Below are 23,006 nucleotides of genomic sequence, written 5' to 3'. Positions count from 1 at the left end.
AAGTTAAGAATTAAGTATGATTTTTGTGTATCAACTTTGATATATTTTAATTCTGAAAGTTATTTTCTCGGATTGATGTTTATAATCGAAAATATGTATTACAAGTATTTAAAAATAACTTTATATATTAAGTGTAGCTTCAATTTGAGGTAGAGGCTTACTACTTTGTTGTATTGTGTTTTTGTTGGTTGTGTGCAAGTATTCAAGAATGACAAATGAAGAATTTGGTCTCAGAAATTATAATAACAAACAAAAAAAAATTATATGAGCAATATTATAGAAGACCGACTCTAAAGTATTTTAGAAGTGTTTATCGATAATAATAATAAAAGGTATATCAAACATGATACTTTTAGAGTTATTATAGGGGTTTTGTGAGGTCTAGAGTTAGGTTTAGTGTTTTATACTATTATGGTATGTACATATATTTTTTGTAAAATGGTTGAAGTACTCTAAGTACTTCTTTATTTATACAATCTTTATTGTTGATAAGAAATAGAAAAGAATTGATGTGTAAAATAATTATATCTATTATTTTTAAAATTTGGGAGCAAAATATATCAAAATTAGAACAAATTTTAATTTTCCATCAAAATTCAGAAACTAAAAACATACTTAACCTTTAAAATAATTATTACTTAAAATAATTTATATGTTAAAGTACTTATCATAATTAATAATTAAAACTTAATTTATAAGTGTCAATTATTTAAATTATAATACTATTATATATTTTCATGAAATATAATATAAAAAATTAAACTTATAAATATTTGTATTTTAGTTTTGAGTTATAAAAAAAAGTTAGTTAGTCAATCCATTTTGTCATATCTTTAATCTTTTAATCTTGTGGACGTGTTAAAAATTTTAACCAAACCAACAAATCTCGATAAACCTAACTCACTTTGTCACTGCCCCTCCTTGTTTTAATTGAGTTACCGTTATAGCTTTTTCATCCTCTGAGTTATTTATTATTAGAACGAATTACTATTTTCATATAAACATCTTGAATATATATAATCACTAGTTTCATAATAACATGAGAGAGTATTTTTTTTAATTGGTTTATTTTTCCAGGCAACCTCATTCTGTACTGAGAAGTTATAATTGTGAGGGAGACTTATGGGATGTGCATATACACCAACATGTTTAGTTTATAAGTTTGATATAATTAACTAATTAAAATTTCTATATTTATAAAATTTAATATATAACTAACTATATTTGATCATTTATAATTGAACAGTAACATTGAAAAATACACTTCCACGTGTTTCTTTTAGTTTGTATTTGTTAGGAATCCAAGTGTGAGTCTAAGTCCCACATTGACCAGTATTGAGAAAGTAGAGCACCATATAAGGATCAAGGCCCATAAACCCATTGCCTTAAGGTTTTGGGTTGAGAGTGGTGTCAATATCTTATGTGGTTAGGCTCAAGTCTCATTGATGTGTTGTATCTCCCCAGTGAAACCCCCTCTGTAAAACCTAACAAGTGGTATCAGAGCCGATGGTTAAAATCGGTTCAGACGAGTGCATGTCCCTGTATCGAAAGTCTTCCTGGCAAAGAGTTCCAGGTAAGCGTGTCCCGTTAAGATGAACGGCGGTACGAGAAGGGGTACTCGTGGTTGGGAATGCTTCCGCTGGAGGGGGAGTGTACCAATGTGGTTGAAGGGACTCACCCTTGAGGGGGAGATTGTTAGGAATCCAAGTGTGATTCTAAGTCCCACATTGGCTAGAAATGAGAGAGTAGAGCACTATATAAGAATAAAGACCCATAAACCCATTGCCTTAAGGTTTTGGGTTGAGAGTGGTGTCAATGTCTTATGTGGTTGGGCTCAGGTCTCATTGGTGTTGTTCTCCCCGGTGAAACCCCCTCTGTAAAACCTAACAGTATTTTTATTTGGTAGAACAGTAAACAAAAAAAAGTCCTCGGTGATTGATATTATTGATTATAGCCAATAACAAAAATTACTGACCGATATCAATTATTGAAATCAGCAATCAAATTAATGATTAAATCAAATGACCAAAATGACTAAAACAATTATCTCTTGACTAATTTTGGTGTGGTGAGGACACCTGGACAATTTTTCACTCCATTCCAAATTCCATTTCCATTTGTTTCCCTATTAAAATTTCTATTTTTGAATTTTTACTTGCAATGCACATGTTCTCATGTCTAAATATTGGTAGGAAATAGTTTAAGTATGAATCAAAAGTCTTACATTGGATAGAATATATAAAGTTAAATACTATATAAAACTAAAGACCCATAACATCATTGTTTTAAGGTTTTGGGATTAAAGTGGTGTCAAATGTCTCATATGTGTAAGACTAATATCATATAATCTATATGAAAAAAATATATATATAACCCAACAGTGTTATCAAAGTCGATGATTCAGAGTGATTGACTGCATAACCATAACCAAAAAGGGTCACCATACACCTGAAAGAAAATATATCATATGAAAAAAAAGAACAAGGGACTCACCCTTTGACGTGAGTCAAAAGTCTCACATCGAATAGAATAGACAAAGTTAAACACTTTATAAGAATAAAGACTCATAATACTATTGCCTTAAGGTTTTGGGGTTAAAGTAATGTCAAATATTTTAGATATGTAAGACTAATATCATATAACTATATGGAACCACAGTCTCTAGATGACCATAACCCATATCAAAAAATATATATAACCTAACAATATTGAATTTGAAGAAAAGTTGAAATAAACTTCAATTTTGTTATTATAAATATTTATATATTTACATTTATATTTAAATTAAATAATTGAGATAAAAAGGAAAGAGTAAAATTAAAAAAAAAATGCACAACTGTTTTATATAATTAAGAAAATTTATTGTGTTTCTTAAAAGAAAAATACACACAAACCTACGGTACTAGGTACATCGTAGGGCTTCACATAGCCCAGTATACATCTTATTCAGTACTCTAACAATAGCTTTGAATAATTAAAACATATATAGTTCTAGTTTTCAGACAAATCATTCAAAGGCTTTCGTAAAGCTCCAATGGAAGACGCGGTTGGAGCATAAGTCGAAGTTCTTGTTCCTTAGGCAAAGCCACTCCTAATCCTTCAGTCATATCAACCTCAGCACCACCCTTTGTGAAAATATGAAACCCTTGAAGCAACCGAGCCAAGGTCAAGTGCGTCACTTGCAGCCCAAAGGTCAAGCCAGGGCACGACCTTCTCCCAAAGCTGAATGGAACCAACTCAAAGTCCTGACTCATAAAATCTATGTCTCTGTGAGTGGTGAGGAACCTCTCTGGCTGAAACTCATTAGGGTTCGTCCAAACTTGCGGGTCCCTTTGCAAGTTCCAGAGGTTAATAAGCAACCTTGTTCCCTTTGGGACATGGTACCCTACCAAAGAACAATCTTCCATGGCCTCCCTGATTCCTGTTAAGGGTGCTGGCGGGTACAAACGAAGGGTCTCTTTGACAATGGCGTGGAGATAATTGAGGTTTTTGATGTCAGATTCTTGGACCCATCTTTCTTTTCCTACGTGGCTGTCCAACTCTTGTAGGGCAACCTTTAGAATCTTTGGATGGTTTACGAGCAGAGAGAGTGCCCATGTTAGTGTCATCGATGTGCTTCCCGAAGCAGTAAGGATAAGCATCTGCAGAGAGATTTAAAGTTTTTTTAACATTCTAAAAACAGGGAAGAAATTTGAGTAAAGTTAAGGTTAATTAGGTTTCAGATCACTCCCCTAAATGTATTTTTAATTAAGTCTGTAATAATTTTTTTTTCTATTTTTATGAGTTTCTACTTTTTAATTTTCGGTTAATTTAATGGTGTCATTGTTATATTGATTATGTTATGTCATTTGCTTATAGGTTAAATACGTCGTTGCTCTTTAACTTTAAAAGTTGGAATTATTTATTGAATAATTATAATAAAGATTACTTATTGTTTTACATTAATTATAATTTTATTTTTGTATTAATTATAAAATTTTATATTTTTTAATATGTGAATATAAATAAATAAAATGACAAAATTAAATAATAGATATTCAATTAAATATAAAAATATTAATAAAAAATCGATTAGCATTATAAAAATTAATATAACAATTACTTCTTTCTTTATAATTACTTAAAAACAAACACATTCATACTAGTTTTAATTCAGAAACAAGTAATTATTAAATTAGCAAAATTAGAATTTGGACGTAAGGCTATTGAAAAATATAGCGCTCACATAGGTCCTTCTATAAAAATCATGATACTTTGATAAAAAAATCGACAAAATTTAATTTACAACACATATTTATCTTTTTTCTTTTCTTTCCAAGTTAAATTAATTTTTTTTTCATTCGTTAAAGTGTTGCCACGTGCATCGTAAAAAAGTTGTAACAAAAATTTATTAAAAAATAATTTTCCCTTCTATTAAGTTAGGTAATCAATGGGTTTAACAAACACACACTTACCATAGCTGTTGCTTTGATAACAGTCTCTTTCTTGTAGCCACAAATCTCTTCTTGCTCTTCAAAAGTTGATATCATAACATCCATGAAGTCCCTTTCACATTCACCATCTCTCGCTCTCTCTCTCAGATGTTCTTGCAGCCACTTGTCAAGAACAAGGTCTATTTGCTGAGCCGTTCTTTTCATGAAACTCACGTAACCTTGAAAATCTAACCAACCAAGAGAAGGAATCGCATCAGCCACCACAAAAACACCAAACAGATATGTGGCATCTTTTATGGCCTTTCTCAGCTTCCACGCTTCATTATCTTCTTGGTTAGCAGTGTCCCCTCCGAATCTCTTCCCAGCAATCATCCTCACGATTATGTTGAAGGTCATGTGCTCCAACAGATTGCTTATAGCCACTTCATTTGAGCCCTTCACGTTCTTTGCAGAGGACACTGCCATCGATGAGTACAAGTCCTTCACAAGAGACAGTGTTTCACTGTCTCTCACGTGCTTCAGCTTCTCAAGCCTGTGGCTTGACAAAATCTCCAGAACAGCCATTTTTCTGATCTCACGCCAGTAATCTCCGTAAGGGGAAAGCCCAAAGATTGCATTGTTGTAACCCATGAGTCTGCCACCAGAAGTGTTTGGTCTCGAGGCAAAAACTCTGTCATTTTGTGTGAGGCACTCTTTGGCAATTTCCCTGTTGTTCACCACTATGGTGGGGTGGCAACCCAGTTTGACACAGAAAACTGGACCATATTTCTCAGCCATGGCTGAGAAGGTCCTGAAATAGGGTATTCTACCATTGAGAAGGTGAAGGTGCCCTATGAAAGGTAAAGCACCGTGAGGTTCGGGTACTTTGGTACCTTTTCTTTGTTTTGGAGATTTAATGAGCCTAAACACTTTGTATGCAATGAGCAACACTAAGAATCCTGTAACGGAAGCTTGGAGATTCGAAGCGGGATCCATTTTTAGGATTGTGTAGTCACACTACTAGGACCTTTATTTATAGGATCTGAATTCTCTTGCATTATAGAATGCATATGACATTTTTTATTTTGTTTTCTATGAACGTGGTCTGGTGTGTCAAAATCCACCACAAAAAGTTATAACGTTCTTGTGGTCAGGAATTTCTACATTATTTTTTAATGAAATAACACATAAGTTTTATATGGTGAATCTCCGATATTTTGAAAGATAAACAAATTTACACCACAAAAATTTTTTTATTACCAACCAATTTTACTGATAAAAAATTGTTAATCATGATCAATTTAATTATCAATTTATAAAATAAAAAATTATTAATTATTAAAATAATCATAATTATAAAAAACAAATTATAATTGATCTTAAATTAATCACTAATTATATATATATATATATATATATATATATATATATATATATATTATATGTATAGATAGTGATACTTTAACTCACTTTTTTGACTCACTTTTAATTCACCACTTCAACCACCATTAAATCATCACATTACATCATTAAAAAAAAATAAAAATAGATTACTTAATGATGATTGAAGTAATGGGTTAAAAGTGAGTCAAAAAAGTAGATTAAAATATGATTATCATATATATATATATATATATATATATATATATATATACTTAAAAACTACAATGAATACTTATACTAGTTAACTTGTTGCTTTTTTATTAAAAAAAATATATAATTAATTAAAATAATTGGATTATTTCATTCATATTCTAGTTCATTGAGTTGAAGGCACAATATTCTTTCATTCTTATTTTGTCATACTATATCTGCGAAAAAAATCATTCTTTTTCTAGAAAAAGTAGGTACCTTATTCATTATTTTTCTAGATACATTACTACCTTATTCATTCATTCTTCACTTTCCAAGGCTACCTTCTACTATTCAAAGGCTAAACACAAAATATGTGTATGTATACAACATATCATTTACCTTTGGCAGAAATCCCTGATAAGAAACAAACAATTATCACTCCAAACTCAATGAGTAAAACTTATATTATATAAGTAATAAGTATTTTCAAGAGGATATAAAAAATAAGTTATGTTCTACATAAGAGATATGTCCATAAACACTAAAAAAAAAAAAATACTTGAAATGAATGTCTTATAAAAATTATACTATACAATTAAATTAGACTCTTAACCGTATTGAAAATACATCATAACATTGTGGGAATGACCACACCTTAAGGTTCCCCGTATTTAACAACCAAAAAAATAGTGGTTATTTATATAAATAGTCATTTTATTTATGAAATATTATTTTTACATTGTGAGAATGGATTCTATAACTTCCACCAAATCGACTTTGTTGTAACACGATAGTGATTATAGAATAAAAACATTGGCTATAATGATTTCGAATAAGGGGACCATTTGTTTGAATATAACATGTCATGTGAGTAGGCCCCTTCATATTTAAAAGTCAATATTCTTTTTGACAAATTGAACAAGTATATAGTTGAGGAAAAAATTATCTAAAACCCTACTACTACCGACTCTATACTGTTTCTATACACGTTTTCTAATTCTTTGATCGACAAATCAACATATATTAGATTGTTATATATTAAAATTAGTGACACTAAATAGGCTAAATAAATAGTTGATCACTAATTAAAATACACAATTTAGAAAGTAAAATTTATTTATTCTTTACTAGGATATTGTTAGCGTTTTTTCTATTATATTTTTAAATTTAGAAAGTAAAATAAATGATATCATCCATTGCATCTAAATGTATTTCAATATCCAATATAAGTAATTCTTTCTTATAATACCAATGATCTCAAATTCAATTTTTTCAACATTTGACGTGTTTAAAACTAACACATAAAATAATAATAACAATAATCACCATCATAATAAAAATAATAATGATAAGACGAAGATGAAAATTGATAAAGTCAAACTATTTTTATCACAATAATAAGAATATAAGATAAAATTGTAAATAAAAAAATATTAAAAAGAGCCTAGATTGAGACATTCAAAACACTGTCATTAGAGAGAGAAAATACTTCCAGTAGCGTTCAGAGTTAGTTGCAGCACTATGTTGATAATGTGTTATAAAATAAAGTTAACAATAAAGAGAGGAAGAGAAGGAAGAAGAGAGAATGGGAGAATGGGGAGCAAATTTTGTGTCTTATTACTAATAGGAAGTATCATATCTATAAATACAACATGTAACCCATAAAAGGATACAAATCAAATAGTTAATACAAATATTTACATAAAGAGTAATGGATCATATGAGTTTCAATCATATCAATCGTATGGTTAACTGTATCAAAATCAATAGACGACCATTAATTCATAACAAAATGATTTAATAGGTAATTTAAGTCATTCATCATTAGTCTCAAATATATTTATTAAAGGTGACAAAACAATTTTTTTTGTAAGGAAATTAATTATTTGCAAAGTTGATGGAATTTTTATACCAATACTATAATTATACAAGAGAATATATATATGTATATATATATATATATATATATATATATATATATATATATATACTACAAGAAAAATTGATATTATCTACAATAAAAATTCATTGATAAAGATAAAAATTCGTTGGTAAAGAAAAAATATCAACAATAAAAATTCATTAGTAAAATACTCATCGAAAAATTTTACCGATGGATAAAAAAGTTTGCTTGTAATTGCCCACAATAAAAAATTTGTCACTAACAACCTAAATCTATTGGTAATTATCACTCAAAAATTTCTATTGTTAATTACTAAATGACATTTTTTTTTCTGTCGGTAAAATCTAGCAATAAATATTGTGATTTGGTGTTCTCCTTCCTCCCTCCTTCTCTTATTCCTTTTCCTTCTTCTTTCTCTTTCTCTTCCTCTTCACTTTCTCCCTCCTCCTTCTTCTCCCCTTCCTCCTCCTCCGTCGCTAACGTTTGCCAACATTCGTCATCATTGTAATCTATCTACATCGTTGTCTCCATCATCGTCTTTATGTCCACCCTCTCTTTGGCTCATACTCCTTCCTCATGAGTGTTGTCACCATCACTGTTACCGCCAACCCGATTACCACCTTCTCTTTCTCCTCCTTCTCTTCCTTTTTCTCTTTATTATTCTTCTCCTTTTCTTCTATTCTCATCCATCTCCAGTTAATTTATAACATATATTTCGTCAAATTTGGCGAAAAAATTGAAACTCATTTTACCAATAAATTTACTAATGGAATTATCGAAAAATTTTAAAAATTACATTTATTGACAAATTTACTAATGAATTTTCAACAATTAAATTACCATCATATTTTCAAAAAAAAAAAATCAATTATCCAATACGAGTTAGTATAATCCCCTATTAGAATTAATGTAAAAAAGATGTCGTGAAGGAGGAAAGAAATAGTAAGAGAGTGGTTGTAACTTTCCTGCTTAAATGGTCTGTAACAAAACAATAAGAAAATAACTTTTGTTACATGTACATTTTAATTGGTTTTTGCTTCATCATATAAGGGGAAATCATGAGACATCCGTGTAAATCACTGTAGGGTTGTAAAGATAAATATCTATGTATTGATTCAACAATTACTATAATAAGGAAACTTTGGAATCTCATGCGTAAATGTTTGTGTAATCTAACCCATCTCAGACTTTATACTATTTTATGCCATTTGCAAAATAATATTACAAGAGAGCAACTCAGAAAAAAAAATACTTAAAGGCAATATACAACAAGAATAATCACAAATTAAAACACTTGACAAAGACAAAAATTGTCGTAGGGAATAAACAATAGGGGAAGTATGGCCATAAAGAAGATGTAACATGCTACTAACTTACTATGATGAGGGGAACAACATGAATCATAAGAAGCATAAAAAAGAAATCAAAATTAGGAAGATAGAGTTGAAGTCATTGCCACTTCAGTAGATACATGAAGATGAAACCTTAATTAGTGCAATTGTATAGTCTTGTGAAGCGTTGACATGGCACCACAACTCTGATTGGACAGAATGGGTGCAACAATGATACTGTGTTACGTTAGGGATGAAGGAGTTGAAACCCTAATTTTTATTTTGAAGAAGAAGTTGGGATGGGTTGAGCTATGTTGTGTCATACCTTTTTACTAGCCTCACATTTCCTTTTTTTTTCTTTGTTTTTCTTGGGGAATTTTAATTTATGTACCATATTGTCTACTATATTGCAATCCCTTATTTCTTTATTTTTCATTTTTTTTGTTGCTTTGTTGTTTGCACCTCTATGTTTTATTAACTTGCACCGTCACTTTTCTACTGATCTAGTTTGTTATACTTTATTGTTTGTTTGTGCTTGTGTGTGTTATATTGTGACATGGGGTTGAAGATTTGATTTTGATTTTTATATGGTTAATTTCTTTTTCACTTTAGCTTACCATGTCGTGTGTTTGTGTTACTCGTGTTTGGTTGTCTCTTTTGCAATGATTACTTAATTGTGTGAGCAAAGGAGGATGTAGATGAGGACACCCCTATGGTGGATAGCACTAAGGTTGTTGATTAGAGTGTGAGAGTTGTGAGGTTGTATATGTTATGTGTAGATTTTTGAAAATTTCTTAAACTCCCGTTTATGGTTCTATATATATTTATATTACTATAGTTATTATTTTGGATAACTGTATTAATATTATATATATGCCTTCCACTATCTGTTTTGTTTTATCAATATTTAATATTTTGTTTAGTACTTTTAAACTATTAAATGAGATGTTAAAAAAAAGCACTATAGATATAAAAAAAAACATTATTTATTTAGTCTAATGCAATGATTAGAATGTAACTCAAGTGAGCTTGCTTAGTTTTTGTTGTGTGTTTTGTGCGATGTTTTAAGTTAGTGGTGTTGGTATCCTTTAAATGGAATGGTGTTTATTTTCTCTATGTGGTCAGAGTTATGACACCTAGGTCACCTCCTGCTCTTCAAACATCATATACTCATAATCTAGTGGGTGCTATGATGCAATGATTATAGCCATGCAACAATAAAATGCTACTATGGTGAATTAGCATAATCTAGCCACATAGCAAATGGAGGTTGCTAGGCTATCAGTAGAGGCAACACAACAAAGACATTTGGATGCCTTACAACAGTTGGGAGAAGCTCATTTTTTAGTTGGCCCTTCTTAAGCTCCAAGCCCTTAAGTTTAAGAGTGAAGTTCATAAGATTTTGTACAACATCATTCAGTGAGATTTAATGAAAAGATCAATCCAAATGAGGATAATTAATGGATGAGGGACATGGAAATGATCTTTGATGCTAAGAGGTGTCTAGTAAAGAATATGTTAGCCTATTCAAAGTATCTGCTCACTAGAGAAACAATACATTGATGGGCTAGCATGAAGATCATGTTAGAAGATAACAGGGAGAACATCACTTGGGAGTTGCTTAAAAATGTTTTATGCTAAATACTTCCCTAATAGTGTGAGATATGTAAAGGAAGTGAATTTCTTGAACCTAGTGCAAGTAGGTATGTTAGAGTCACAATATGCTGAGCAATTTAAACATCTAGGAGATTTCACACCTAAAGGATGGATGAAGAATGACACTGTTGAAAGTTTGAGAATGGTTTGAAGAGAGATCTCAAGCTTATGGTAGTCCCTCTCTCTATTAAGGAACTCCCTACTTTAGTAGAAAAAGCAAGGGTGATGGAGAAGTTGAAACCTGGAGTTGAAGCTTAACAAAAAATCTTAGGAGAGGGTGAAAGGATCGTCTAGGTCCAAGAGCAGACAAGAAGAAAGGAGGAAGCCTTATATTAGACCTTAGCCTCAAGGGTATAAAGGGTTTTCATCCCAGTAGCAGTCCCAACCGTTCAGGACTAAGTGTTTTTAGTGTGGAGGTCCATATTTAAGGAGTGTGTGTACAAAGATAGTTAGTTTGAGGAAATGTCGTGGTTGTGGAAACCAAAGGAACCTCATCATAGACTATCCTACTAGAAGAGCTACAGTGGCAAGGTCTACAACTCAATCTTAGTTTCAGCAGAAGAAGGGAGGTGACATGTCCAAACATCCAGTATACTTCAAACATGGACCTATAACAATTTATCACAACAAAGGTATCAACACAATACAATAAGAAAAGAAAAACAACAATCGTGCATGACATATATCTCTAACTACAGACTTCCTAACAACAATCAGAATGGTCAAACTAAAGAACAAAATGTTGCCAATCAACTGTCAAAATTTTAGCTCACTAACAGTTAATGAACCAACAAACTCAATTTTTCCAAAACTACGCTAACCAGAAAAAATGCACTCGCCGAGTGACCTCGCCATTTGCCTAGCGAACATACATCCTTTCACCCAGCGACCCGATTCTCCCAGTAACCACTTCGTCTTGCAATTTTTTCACACCCAACAACCTAGTCACTCGCCCAACGATTCCCAGTCACCCAACAATTTCCAGTCGCCCAACAACCACTTTAGTTCGTAAAAACATTTCCAAATTACGAAAAACAGTGTAAAAACATCACAATTTATGCACAAAGTACCTATTCATCATAGCAAGCATCCAAAACATGCATAAAATTGAAATACCAACCATCCTATAACATTGCTATTAACCCGAAAACATATACACATCAAGGAAAACTCTTATACCAATATCCTCATGCTCCAACATATACATCCTTTATCAATTCTTAAAACCACAACAATAATACTACACATACTTACATCATGCCTTTTAATAAAACATACCAAAATCATTCACCACCTATACTCACATTGCCCATAAGATTCTACAGTTACCAATTTGGCACATAAACTCATAACCATTCATCTGTAACTTCAGGTTCACAACATCAAAATTTCAGTCTTAAAACACTAATATATGGACAACAACCACATGCTTAGAATCAATACCCAACCTTCTTTGCGCATGAACATGGATTATAATTAAATACTTACCTCTTACAACCAAAACTGTCCATTCCAATTTCTCAATACACCTTTGATGTCCAAAACAAAGTATTCTCCAATATCATAAAAAAAAATCATGACCATAATAAAAAAAATTATCCTTCGTACCAATTGCACTAAGACCATGAACATCTCACCATATCAACATATAAAATAAGAAAATAAATTCTACTCAACCACCAATTAAGATTCAATAGCCAATACAAACAACATAAAAAAAATAGAAATCTGCCCAAAACCAATTTTTTTCCTATGAATACAAAAATTCCACCGAGCCATAAAATTCCCAAATTTCTCTCCCGCATCAATATTTTCTCAAAATTTACCAAAACAAAAAAAATGCAATATGCCTCTAACCCTAACAAATCACGTCAACAACATTGCATCATTATCCTACCATAAACTCATCCATAGAATAAAAGAGACATCCAAAAAGAATATTATACCCATCCAAAAAATTCATCTTATCATCCCAACTTCAACCACTTTATAGAAAAAAATAGCTTCCCTTACAATTCCATTTTCGCTTCAAAATATTTCTATGCAATTAACCATAAAATAATGAGAACAATGCTTAGCACCCCTTACCTTGGAATTCCTTATCACAAGTTCTTCCTTCCAATAGAAAAATTTTACACCTAGATAACTCTCCTCCTTCTCCTTCTTTGCCCTCCAGACTTAACAAAACTTGAATAATCCATGTTAATCTCCAATTAATCAATGATTTAATTTTGTGCTTGTGACGAATCTACCTTCAAATTTTCATCTTCCTAAGAGCACCACAAAAATACCAAAAAGAAAATCAATATTTATGCCATTTTACTCTAGCCAAGGTTCAAACTTATCACCTCTAAGTTCGAAACCAACACTCCACCAAACAGAATATTCCATTTTTCTTGTCAATCATACGCACAACAAAAATTACAATAATATCCAACAATAAAACATTCCAAAGCAATTACAAATAATTAATAAATGTAAGTCACATAAAAAACACGCATAATCACTTCCAAATTAATTATAAAAACAATATTTAAAATAGACCCCCACCCCCACTAGCTTTCTATTTTCAAAAACAATTCCTTACTTTAAAACATAAACCATATATAATTCACAATGACATTAAGCATTGGATTGGGCATTGATACCAATCACTATAAGAGAATGTAATGTTTGGTAATTTATGTTTCATCAAAATTTATATTCACTTATGCCATGCAAAAAATTTCTTCTGGGTCTACCCTCCCTTATTTAAAAATCACATCGTTCTTACGTTTCCAAATTTCTCAAATAATTGTTAACCACATGGTTTTCCATATTTTATTTTGCTTTCCATTTAATTGCATAAAGTGAAAGTGTTGAAAGTTAACTCTAGAATTACTATGATGAACTACAATCACTCCAACCCATGGTTTATTGCTAACCACATAGTTTTCCATATTTTATTTTGCTTTCCATTTAATTGCATAAGGTGAAAGTGTTGAAAGCTAACTCTAGAATTACTATGATGCACTACAATCACTCTAACCCATTTATCACACATATCCTAGACAATTTGAGTTATTTTGCATACAAAGAAAAGATGGTTGATCTCTCATCATTCTCTGTACAATCACTCACAAACAATATTTACTAGCTAAACACCCCTACGTGCTAGCTTTTGCTTAGTTGACAGCTTGTCCAACAATACCCTCCATCCTATAATTTGTGCTTTTGAGACAACCTTCACACTCCAAAAGGATTTGAATAAACTAGTATCTTCCCCACCTAAATTGCCTAACAATATGTTATATTTTCAAATCTAGTTGTAAATGACCCTCCTTCTTCCTTCGTCCACACCCAAAAATCCACCCAATCTCTTTTGAATTTTCGCCCAGCTATAAGTTGCAAGTTAAGTTCAAATCTCAAATATTATGCTCTCGTCCCCCCAACTCCTCTACAAATCTTCCTTTATAGTTGGAGATTGCATACATTCTAGGGAACAAAGATGATCCTCCTACACATTTATCTTCTCAAAACAAGACTTTATTCCCTTCTCCTACTCTCCACTCTAAACATTTGTCAAATCAAGTACCTAGTTGACTATTTCCACAGACAGAGCGTAGGTCACACCACCAATCTAGAACCTCTTTCCGCTTACCCTGTTTTTCCACAACTAATCTCTATTTCCATTTTTCTAAAAGGGCTTTGTTAAAATTTTCAATATCTCTAATTCCCAGGCCCCCTTCTTCCTTAGTTTTACATAAAGTTTCTCATTTTATCCATGCTATCTTCTTATCCAAAGGTCTCCAGCCCAAAGAAAGTCCCTTTGTACTTTAGTGAGCTTTGTGTATATAAGTTTTGGAACTGTGAAGAAAGACAAGTAATATAGGGGGAGTGTAGAAATCACAGATTTTATAAGACAAACCTGACCTGGAAAAGATAACAATCTACCTTTCCAACTAGTTAACTTATTCCTCAATTTATCTAGCAAATCATTCAAGAAGTGTTTTTTTTTTTCTTTTAGTTCCACTTATTGGAAGATCCAAATAATTAAGATCCTAGAAAAAAGTTTTTTCTTCTCTTGACTTCAACCCCAACCCACCTATCTTACTTTTGTAGAAGTTAACCCTAAGTCCAAATACCATTTCAAAGCATCTCAAAGCATCTTTTATAACTCATATGTTATCTACAATATGGTCACATAAAAATAGAGTATTATCTGCAAATTTTAGTAAAGCCAACCTCAACATCCTTATTTTTTACTCTCACTCCTTGATACAAGTTTTTCTTACACTACAAAAAAAAATTTAGTAGAGGTTATTTTGCAGAGGTTACGAAAACCTCCATAAATAAACATAACTTAAGGTAGTTTTGATAGGTTCTGTAAAAAGCTAATAATAGAAAATAATAGCAGGGGTTTTAATGTTTTTCTTCAGAGGTTTATGACCTCCTCCATTGCTTATAATACATCTTTCACGTTTCACTCTTTCCCTCACTTTTTTCAGCTTTCCCTCCCAGACTTTTATTGTTTTTTTCTCTTTGAATTTCAAGTTCTTCTTCTTCTCGACAATCAGAACACAACTCCTAAATAAAACTTATAGATGTTCTTCTAATCCGTATAACAAATGCATCAACTTCCTCCTTTACCTCTCATTACGCTCAAACGCCAACAGGATTCCAGCGAGGCTCGTCCACCATCAACGTTGACAGAACCGCCATGCATTAGTTGTTGGCCATTCCTCCACTGCACACCACCTCCTTGTGCGCCTCACTAGGGTTCAAACTGCAATGTGCTTGCCCCCGCTCGGATTCACTCTCGTGCTTCTTCACTCTTCGTTGGTAGATTTCGCTCTTCGCCACTACTCGGCTCTCGCATCAAATTAGGAATTGCAGTGAAGTTGGTACTTTTGAACTTAACCTATCTTTGATAATTTGAAAAATCACATGTGTTTCATTTTGGTTCCTATAGAAGATATGTATTTGGTTTGCTCTATTTCCCTTCATTCAACCTGTGCGAAGGTTCTCTAGTACTGTGTTTGTATTTGGTTGGGGTAGTGTAATTGTTTTGTTCTAGTAGATTCTTGAACAAATTGATATACTATCTGCTATTGTAATGGTTGAAGGGAATATAGTGAAGTGCAAAAGGTGGCTCGAAGACTAGGAGGTGCATAATTCTAATAACTTCTTTCTATGAATTTTAGTTACGTAAGTTAGTAATTGGTTTTAGTATTGAAATGAGTTTGCTCACATGTTTCAACTATGCGAGGTTAAGGTGCGCTTGAATCTCAAAGAAATGGTCATTGAAAAGCGCAAGTTCGTGAAATAGTCGTCCCTTAATAGTTATTATTACATGGTGATGAAGGCCAGATTGCAATAAATAAGTGTTATTAGTCATCTGTGTGTTTTCTGTTCTGTCTTTGACAATGAAGTTAAAGCCAAATTTAAAAGATTGGAGTCCAATGGACCTTTTAAATAAAGATTCAGTCCCAGATTTGTAATAAGATGATTGACACAACACAAAATTTGACCACCACTCTTAATTAGACATTGATACTTTTTCAAGTTTTCCTTTTTTGCTTAGTCCATTCAGTTTTTATTTTTTATTTTTTTAATTTGGCTTCGCTGAATCTTCTTGTTACAGAATACTTGTTTGATCTATTGTAAATGAAGCATATTAATGTTGTTGATGCAACTATAATGACTTTTTTGAATTGTTTGATTATGTTGGATTTCATGCTAATTCTAATGTTGATCATAGCAGGGTGCAAATATGATTGCATGCAGTTTGATCAAGAATCCATGTGGAACAATTGCAAGCAGATTTGATTGCTCCCAATTGAAGACTTACTCGAAACCTGCTAAATCAACACACATGCAACCTATTGTTACCAAGTTAAAGAGAAAGAAACACTTTAAGTTCAAGTAATGCCACATGCACTTGCCAGTTGGATTGGAGCTGAATAAAGGAGTTTGAAGGGCCAATTTACCTACTAATTAAGTTACCATTAGGATTAATTAGTTGGTAGTTAAGTTGAAACATGTGTAATCATTTAGTTTTTAGTTTTCTCATATTGTTTCCATGATTCTATGCACGTTTCAAGTCTTCTTGGGCTAGTTCCCAAATTCTCAAAACTTTGTGATGTTGTTTTCATATTTCTTTAATACAAGTTGGATGTTTCTTTCAAATTCTTCTTTCTTTCTTTGTTCATGAATTGTTCTAGTCATTCTAATATTTGATTTGTTGTTTTTGGCAATTTTGTGTTCATTAAAAATAGTTGGAAATAAAGGAGGTTTCAAACCTCCACAAAATAATAGTCAACAATAGAAGAGGTTAAAACCCTCTACAAAACAATCTCTGCAATATAACTCGGATACCAGGAGTCGTCCAAAACCTCTGTAAATAGTTTGTGGCGACTCTAACTATGGAGGTTTAGAAAACCTCCACAAATTAATTTGTAGAGGGTGAAAACCTCCACAAATTCAAAAAAAAAAACCTTCACTAATTATCAGTTTTTTTGTAGATTTAGTTGCTTGTCTCATCATCCTAGTTAGCCCATCGACAACTATAAAGATAAAAAATGGAGTCATTGACTACTAGAATACAATTTAAACTTACTATTTTTTCATTGAAAAGACATTGTTAAACTTAGGTTAAAATACTTCGTTGGTCCTCGTATTTTTATTAGTCTCAATTAGGTCCACATTTTTGTAAATTAGTATCAATTAAGTCATTTTCGTTAGTATAGAACTAACGCCGTTAAGTAGGTGCCACGTGTCAGCTCATCATTTTTTTGAATTTTTTTGAATTTTTTTTGAATTTTTTTTTTGAATTTTTTTTAAAAAATTTTTAATTTTTTTTTAATTTCAATTTTTTTAAAAAATATTTATGCCACGTGTCACATTTATAGTGTGCCACGTGTCAATCTAATATGGTGACACATGTCAAATTGTTGTATGAATCTCAATTTGGTCCTCATATTTTTTAATTTGATTTGATTTCAGTCCCAAATTTTTAAAAAAATAAATTTAATTTCATGTGCTCCAAATTTAAACAAAATTTAATTTTTATATAAATGTAAATATGATACTTTTATTACAAGTGATATTTCTTATACATATTTTTAACAATATTTAATTTATTTACATTTATATTTTAAATTAAACTTTATTTAAATTTTATTTTAAAATTATAAATATATAGATTAATAAATTTATATTTGAAATATTTGTATAACATTCTATATCAACAATATTTTAGAGTTGGCTTAAAAATAATTTTATAAATTCAAATGTAAAATTTTAAAACAATTTTATAACAAATTAAAATAAATATATTTAAAATTTTAATATTAAATACAATTAATATTATTAAAATATTTAATAAAAATAATCATAACATTATATAAAAGTAAAGTTTAGTCTAAATTTGGAGAGGCTGAAATTGAAAATTTCAAAAAAAATTTGAGACTCAAATCAAATCAAATTAACAAATATGAGAATCAAATTGAGATTCATATAATAATTTGACACGTGTCACCATATTAGATTGAAATGTGATGCACTACAGACGTGACATGTGGCATAAATATTTTTTAAAAAAATTTAAAAAAATAAAAATTAAAGAAAAATTCAAAATTCAAAAAAAATTCAAAAAAATTCAAAAAATTCAAAAAATTCAAAAAAAGAGGAACTGACACGTGATACCTACTTAATGTTGTTAGTTTTATACTAACATAAATGACCTAATTGATACTAATTTACAAAAATGTGGACCTAATTGAAACTAATAAAAATACGAAGACCAAATTGAGATTTTGGTACAAAAACGAGAACCAACTGAGTATTTTAACAAAAAAAATACTATTTTACTATTTTATTTTAATTAAAAAATAAAAAAATTAATTTATTTTAAGGAAAGTTCATCAAATTTATAAAAAATATATTTATCATAACATAATTTTCCAATTATTTTTGCAACAAGATAATAAGCTTTTTGATATCAAACACGACACATCGATTTCATACTAAGACCAAGAGAATCTCGTTGTCCATTTAATGTCGCTGAAACGAAGTCTCACAACAACCTATAACTTGGCTTCACTTGGATTCTATTTACTGGCAAATTCTATTTAATTATGAATTTCATGTAAATCTATTTGGATATATTTGTTCTATGAAAAAAGAAAATAAATCTATTATAAATTAAAAATAATTTATAGAAGTAAGATAGTCAACTTTTTCAAAATTTTAACTTTATCTCATACAAGGACAATCTGTTTATAAAAATCTGATTTGTCTTTTCTATTTTTTTAAGATAGTTACAAACGAAGAAGTTTGATGCTATTTGATTTGGTTTTGACAGGAAGTTGGTCTCTATTACTGATTGCTATAGAAGACTTTGACCACATTAATTGTGAATTTGGCTTCACTTGGATTAAGGGCTACAAAAAAAATCTTTAATAAGTATATTATATTTAATTGTGAATTTCGGGTGTAAATAACTATTTGATATATTTTTTATAAACAAAAATAAAAGAAATCTATAATAAATTAAAATGAATTTATAGAAGTATTTAATCAACTTTTTCAAAATTTTAACTTTAGCTCATATATGGATAATTTGTTTGTAAAAGTCTAATTTATCTTTGCAGTTTGATGCTATTTGATTCAAAATTTTCTAGAAGAAGTTTGATGCTATTTGATTTGGTTTTGATAGGAAATTAGTCACTATTTCTGATTGCTATCGGTGGTGGACCTTAAAGTTGGCAGGAACTCTAAGTTCTATTTATATTTATATAAAAAATTTGAATTCCACGTTTTACTATAGATGACCATATATAAATATATATATATATATATATATATATATATATATATATATATATCAACTAAATTAGCTGGCTTTTCTTTACTAGTACAGAAATTGATTTTTACCTCGCTTTATATGCCTCGGTTGTCTAAGAACCGAAGCATATAATGGCGCAGTGGTATTTTTGCAATTTCAGACAACTTTTATGTCTCGGTTCAGCTTAACCCGAAGCAAAAGAGAGCTATATGCTTCGGTTTGCCAAAAATCGGTGTCAAAGGAGACTCATATGCTTCGGTTACACAGTCCCGAAGCCAAAAACCCACTAGACGTTACCTCTTTGGCCTCGGGTGGGTCTGAACCGGTGCCAAATAGGACTATATGCCTCGGTTCAATTAATAATCGAGGCCATATGGTTTAATTAGGACACCAAATTCGCGAGCCCCCTTTCTCTTCTTCTTCCCTGCGCCCCTCTCTACAACAATACCCTTTCTCTTCTCCCTTCGGCATGGCTGTTCCAAGCGCTGTGGTGATGTCGTCGACGTTCCAGATGCAACAATGATGGCTCTGGTGGCGCGGATTCGCTGCTGCTCTGATCTGTTCGAAGGTGGTGGTGGCATTGCGTTGTTGCAGTGGTGGTGATTCTGCAGCAATGGTGGTTCGCTACCTTCGTTCACCAATGGAGGTGTTGCTGTTGTGCGTTGCAATGGAAAGAGGCTCGAACAGGTGGCGCTGCTCTCTGCATCTGGTGCGTCGTTCACGGCGGCGTGATGATGGTGGTCCGCAAGTGCAGGTGAGGCTGGATGTGCGTTCGCGTTTCGCGCAGATTAAGTGCAGGTTGTGGATCTGTGTTGATGGTGAACGTTGCAAGTGCTGCCTTGGTGGTTGTAGGTCTAGACGGTGTTGCTGCTGTTACGGAACGCAGGCTGCTGTTGCGGTGCCGGAACTCGCGGTCACGGTGGTGCTGTTGAGCGTGACACGGTGGCTTCCATGGAGGTTGGTCGTGGTTATGTTTCGTTGCAGGTGGCGCGGTGGCTGACAGCGAACATATGCAGATCTGGTTCGCTCATGGTACTTGCTCGAGCATGGTGCAGATGCGTGGAAGAAGATGGTGGTGGCTGCTGCGTTTCGCCGGCAAGGATGGCTGGCTTCGGTTCTATTTTGACCCGAGGTAGAAATGAAACACTATAGCTCCGGTTCATATAGAACCGAGGCATAAAAGGAACTCTATGGCTTCGGGTAACACCCGAGGCAAAAAAAGGTGCCTTTTGACCTCATCCCAATATGTCTCGGTTTCAGACCCGAGACAAAATGAGGAAAATAACCGAAACAAAAAGCCCTTACTGCAGTAGTGTTGGTTTGGACTAATAAAAAAATTAATGTTGGAATGGGGATTGTTGTTGTTAAAAGGCTTAGCAAGGGTAGCTTCCAAGGTCCCAAGGAGTGCTGGGTGAATTTAATCTATTAATTTAGAATTTAAATATTTTTTATTTGATTAAGTTTTGCTAATTAAGAAGAAAACATTGTCTCTATTAAATGCTTTAAAACAATGAATTCATGTTTCAAAATATTTTTTCTTTATAGGCAAGGTGCAGAATAACTCCTGAAGTATGTTTCAAGGCGTGCCTTATCTTATCCATCTTTCTCTTTCAAACTAAACTAAAGTTTTTAACATGACTACATATTGAATGTGTAGTAATTTACACTATACAAATTGTCTTACCAACATTCAATTACAACATTTCATTCATGCATGATGAATTTAAGTTTTTTTTATTTATTTATTTATTGATAATGTGAAAACATCTATACTCACACTTGTAGCCTGTTAAACTTAAATAATAATGTTATGAAAACTTGGAAAAATATAATTAAGTGCCACACTTTCATGGGTTGCCTTACAATGCTTAAATTTATTGTGTTAAGATGAATTAAACTGTGTACGCCATCTTTCTCATCCTCATATTATGAAATTATTTTCAACCTCTTTCTTGGGCCTGCGTTTGAAGGTTGCTATTGGTGCAGCCGAAGGCTTTCATTACTTCATAGTCCTGGTGAATTTTTTTCGAGGCTTCTCCCTGCACCCCCAAACTTTCTCTTGTACTCCCAATAATTACTCTTTTGATCTTCTGTTTTCTTGACCCCCAAACCAACTCCACCGCCTCCTGCTTCTCCTTCTCCATCCTTTCCTCTCCCTCCTGCCCCTCCGGCGAAGGCCTCGCCTTCCTCATCGCCTCCTCCACCCACTTCCCCGCCCTCTCCATGGGTCTCCCCCAACCCTCCCCCAGCTCAACCTCATTCGCCGTCGAGTTCGACACTCGACCCCTCCCTCAGCGACATCAACGACAACCACGTTTTTAATTTTAATTTTTTTTTCTAGAAACGGATTTCGGAATCCATTTCATACTTTTCTGAAACGGATTTCGATATCCGTTTCACAAATTTTAATTTCTTTTCTAGAAACGGATCCGTTTCATACTTTTCTGAAACGAAATTTGAAATCCGTTTCATACTTTTCTGAAACGGATTCTGAAATCCGTTTCACAAATTTTAATTTTTTTTTGTGAAACGGATTTCGGAATCCGTTTCATACATTTCTGAAATGGATTCCAAAATCCGTTTTACAAATTTTAATTTTTTTTTCTAGAAATGGATTTCGGAATCCGTTTCATACTTTTCTGAAACGGATTCTGAAATCCATTTCACAAATTTTAATTTTTTTTTCTAGAAACGGATTTTGAAATCCATTTCATACTTTTCTGAAACGGATTCCAAAATCCGTTTCATAAAAAAACATGAAAATTTATGAAACGGATTTCGAAATCCGTTTCATACTTTTGATTAGGGTCAAAAGGGTAATTATTGAGGGTACAGGAGAAGGTTTGGGGGTGCAGGGAGAAACCCTTTTTTTTTTTTCTCTAATGCCACAAATTACTTCGGTTCGGTTGTTTCGGACAACTTGATGTAATATGCATCGGTTCAATTAAATCTATTATATCAATAATATTTATATCAGCTTTATAACCGATGAAATTAGTATTAAATGATCTGGTACCGAAGGATCTTAAGTATGATACGGGGAGTCATAGTTCTTCCAACATTTTAATTATATATATATATATATATATATATATATATATATATATATATATATATATTATTTATATAATTTAGTTGTAAAATGTTTTATTTAAATTTAAAAATCATGTTTTCCTATTGGTTATAATTTATTTTATTTTTTTATTTAATTTTTTTCTCTTCGGTACCTCCATCTCTTTCTCTGTTATTCTTTCTATTTCAATTTTTACCATCAACATTTTATCATTTGTAAAATTAAATGG

General features: G+C 31.8%; 1 protein-coding gene across 1 annotated transcript; it reads right to left on the bottom strand.

Moving 5' to 3' along the window:
- Window positions 1–2,839: 2,839 nt before the first annotated feature.
- LOC114166085 (cytochrome P450 CYP82D47-like) lies at window positions 2,840–5,430 on the bottom strand. Its single transcript, XM_028050747.2, has 2 exons — window positions 4,455–5,430; window positions 2,840–3,641 (listed from the first exon to the last, which is right to left on the bottom strand). Exons 1-2 carry the CDS (start codon window positions 5,406–5,408, stop codon window positions 3,012–3,014), a joined length of 1,584 nt encoding a protein of 527 aa, XP_027906548.2. The 5' UTR covers window positions 5,409–5,430; the 3' UTR covers window positions 2,840–3,011.
- Window positions 5,431–23,006: the final 17,576 nt, after the last annotated feature.

This window comes from Vigna unguiculata, chromosome 10 (assembly GCF_037176805.1).
Source record: "Vigna unguiculata cultivar grain cowpea cultivar isolate G323 ecotype 2 chromosome 10, ASM3717680v1, whole genome shotgun sequence".
Classification (NCBI taxonomy): domain Eukaryota; kingdom Viridiplantae; phylum Streptophyta; class Magnoliopsida; order Fabales; family Fabaceae; genus Vigna; species Vigna unguiculata.
This window is presented reverse-complemented; position numbering and strand designations above follow the sequence as displayed.

Excerpts from the sequence above, each read along its gene's own strand:
- LOC114166085 (XM_028050747.2), bottom strand. The coding sequence starts at position 5,408 with ATGGATCCCGCTTCGAATCTCCAAGCTTCCGTTACAGGATTCTTAGTG. Across the intron at positions 3,642-4,454 it reads TTATCAAAGCAACAGCTATG|ATGCTTATCCTTACTGCTTC; the intron begins GTAAGTGTGTGT and ends ATCTCTCTGCAG.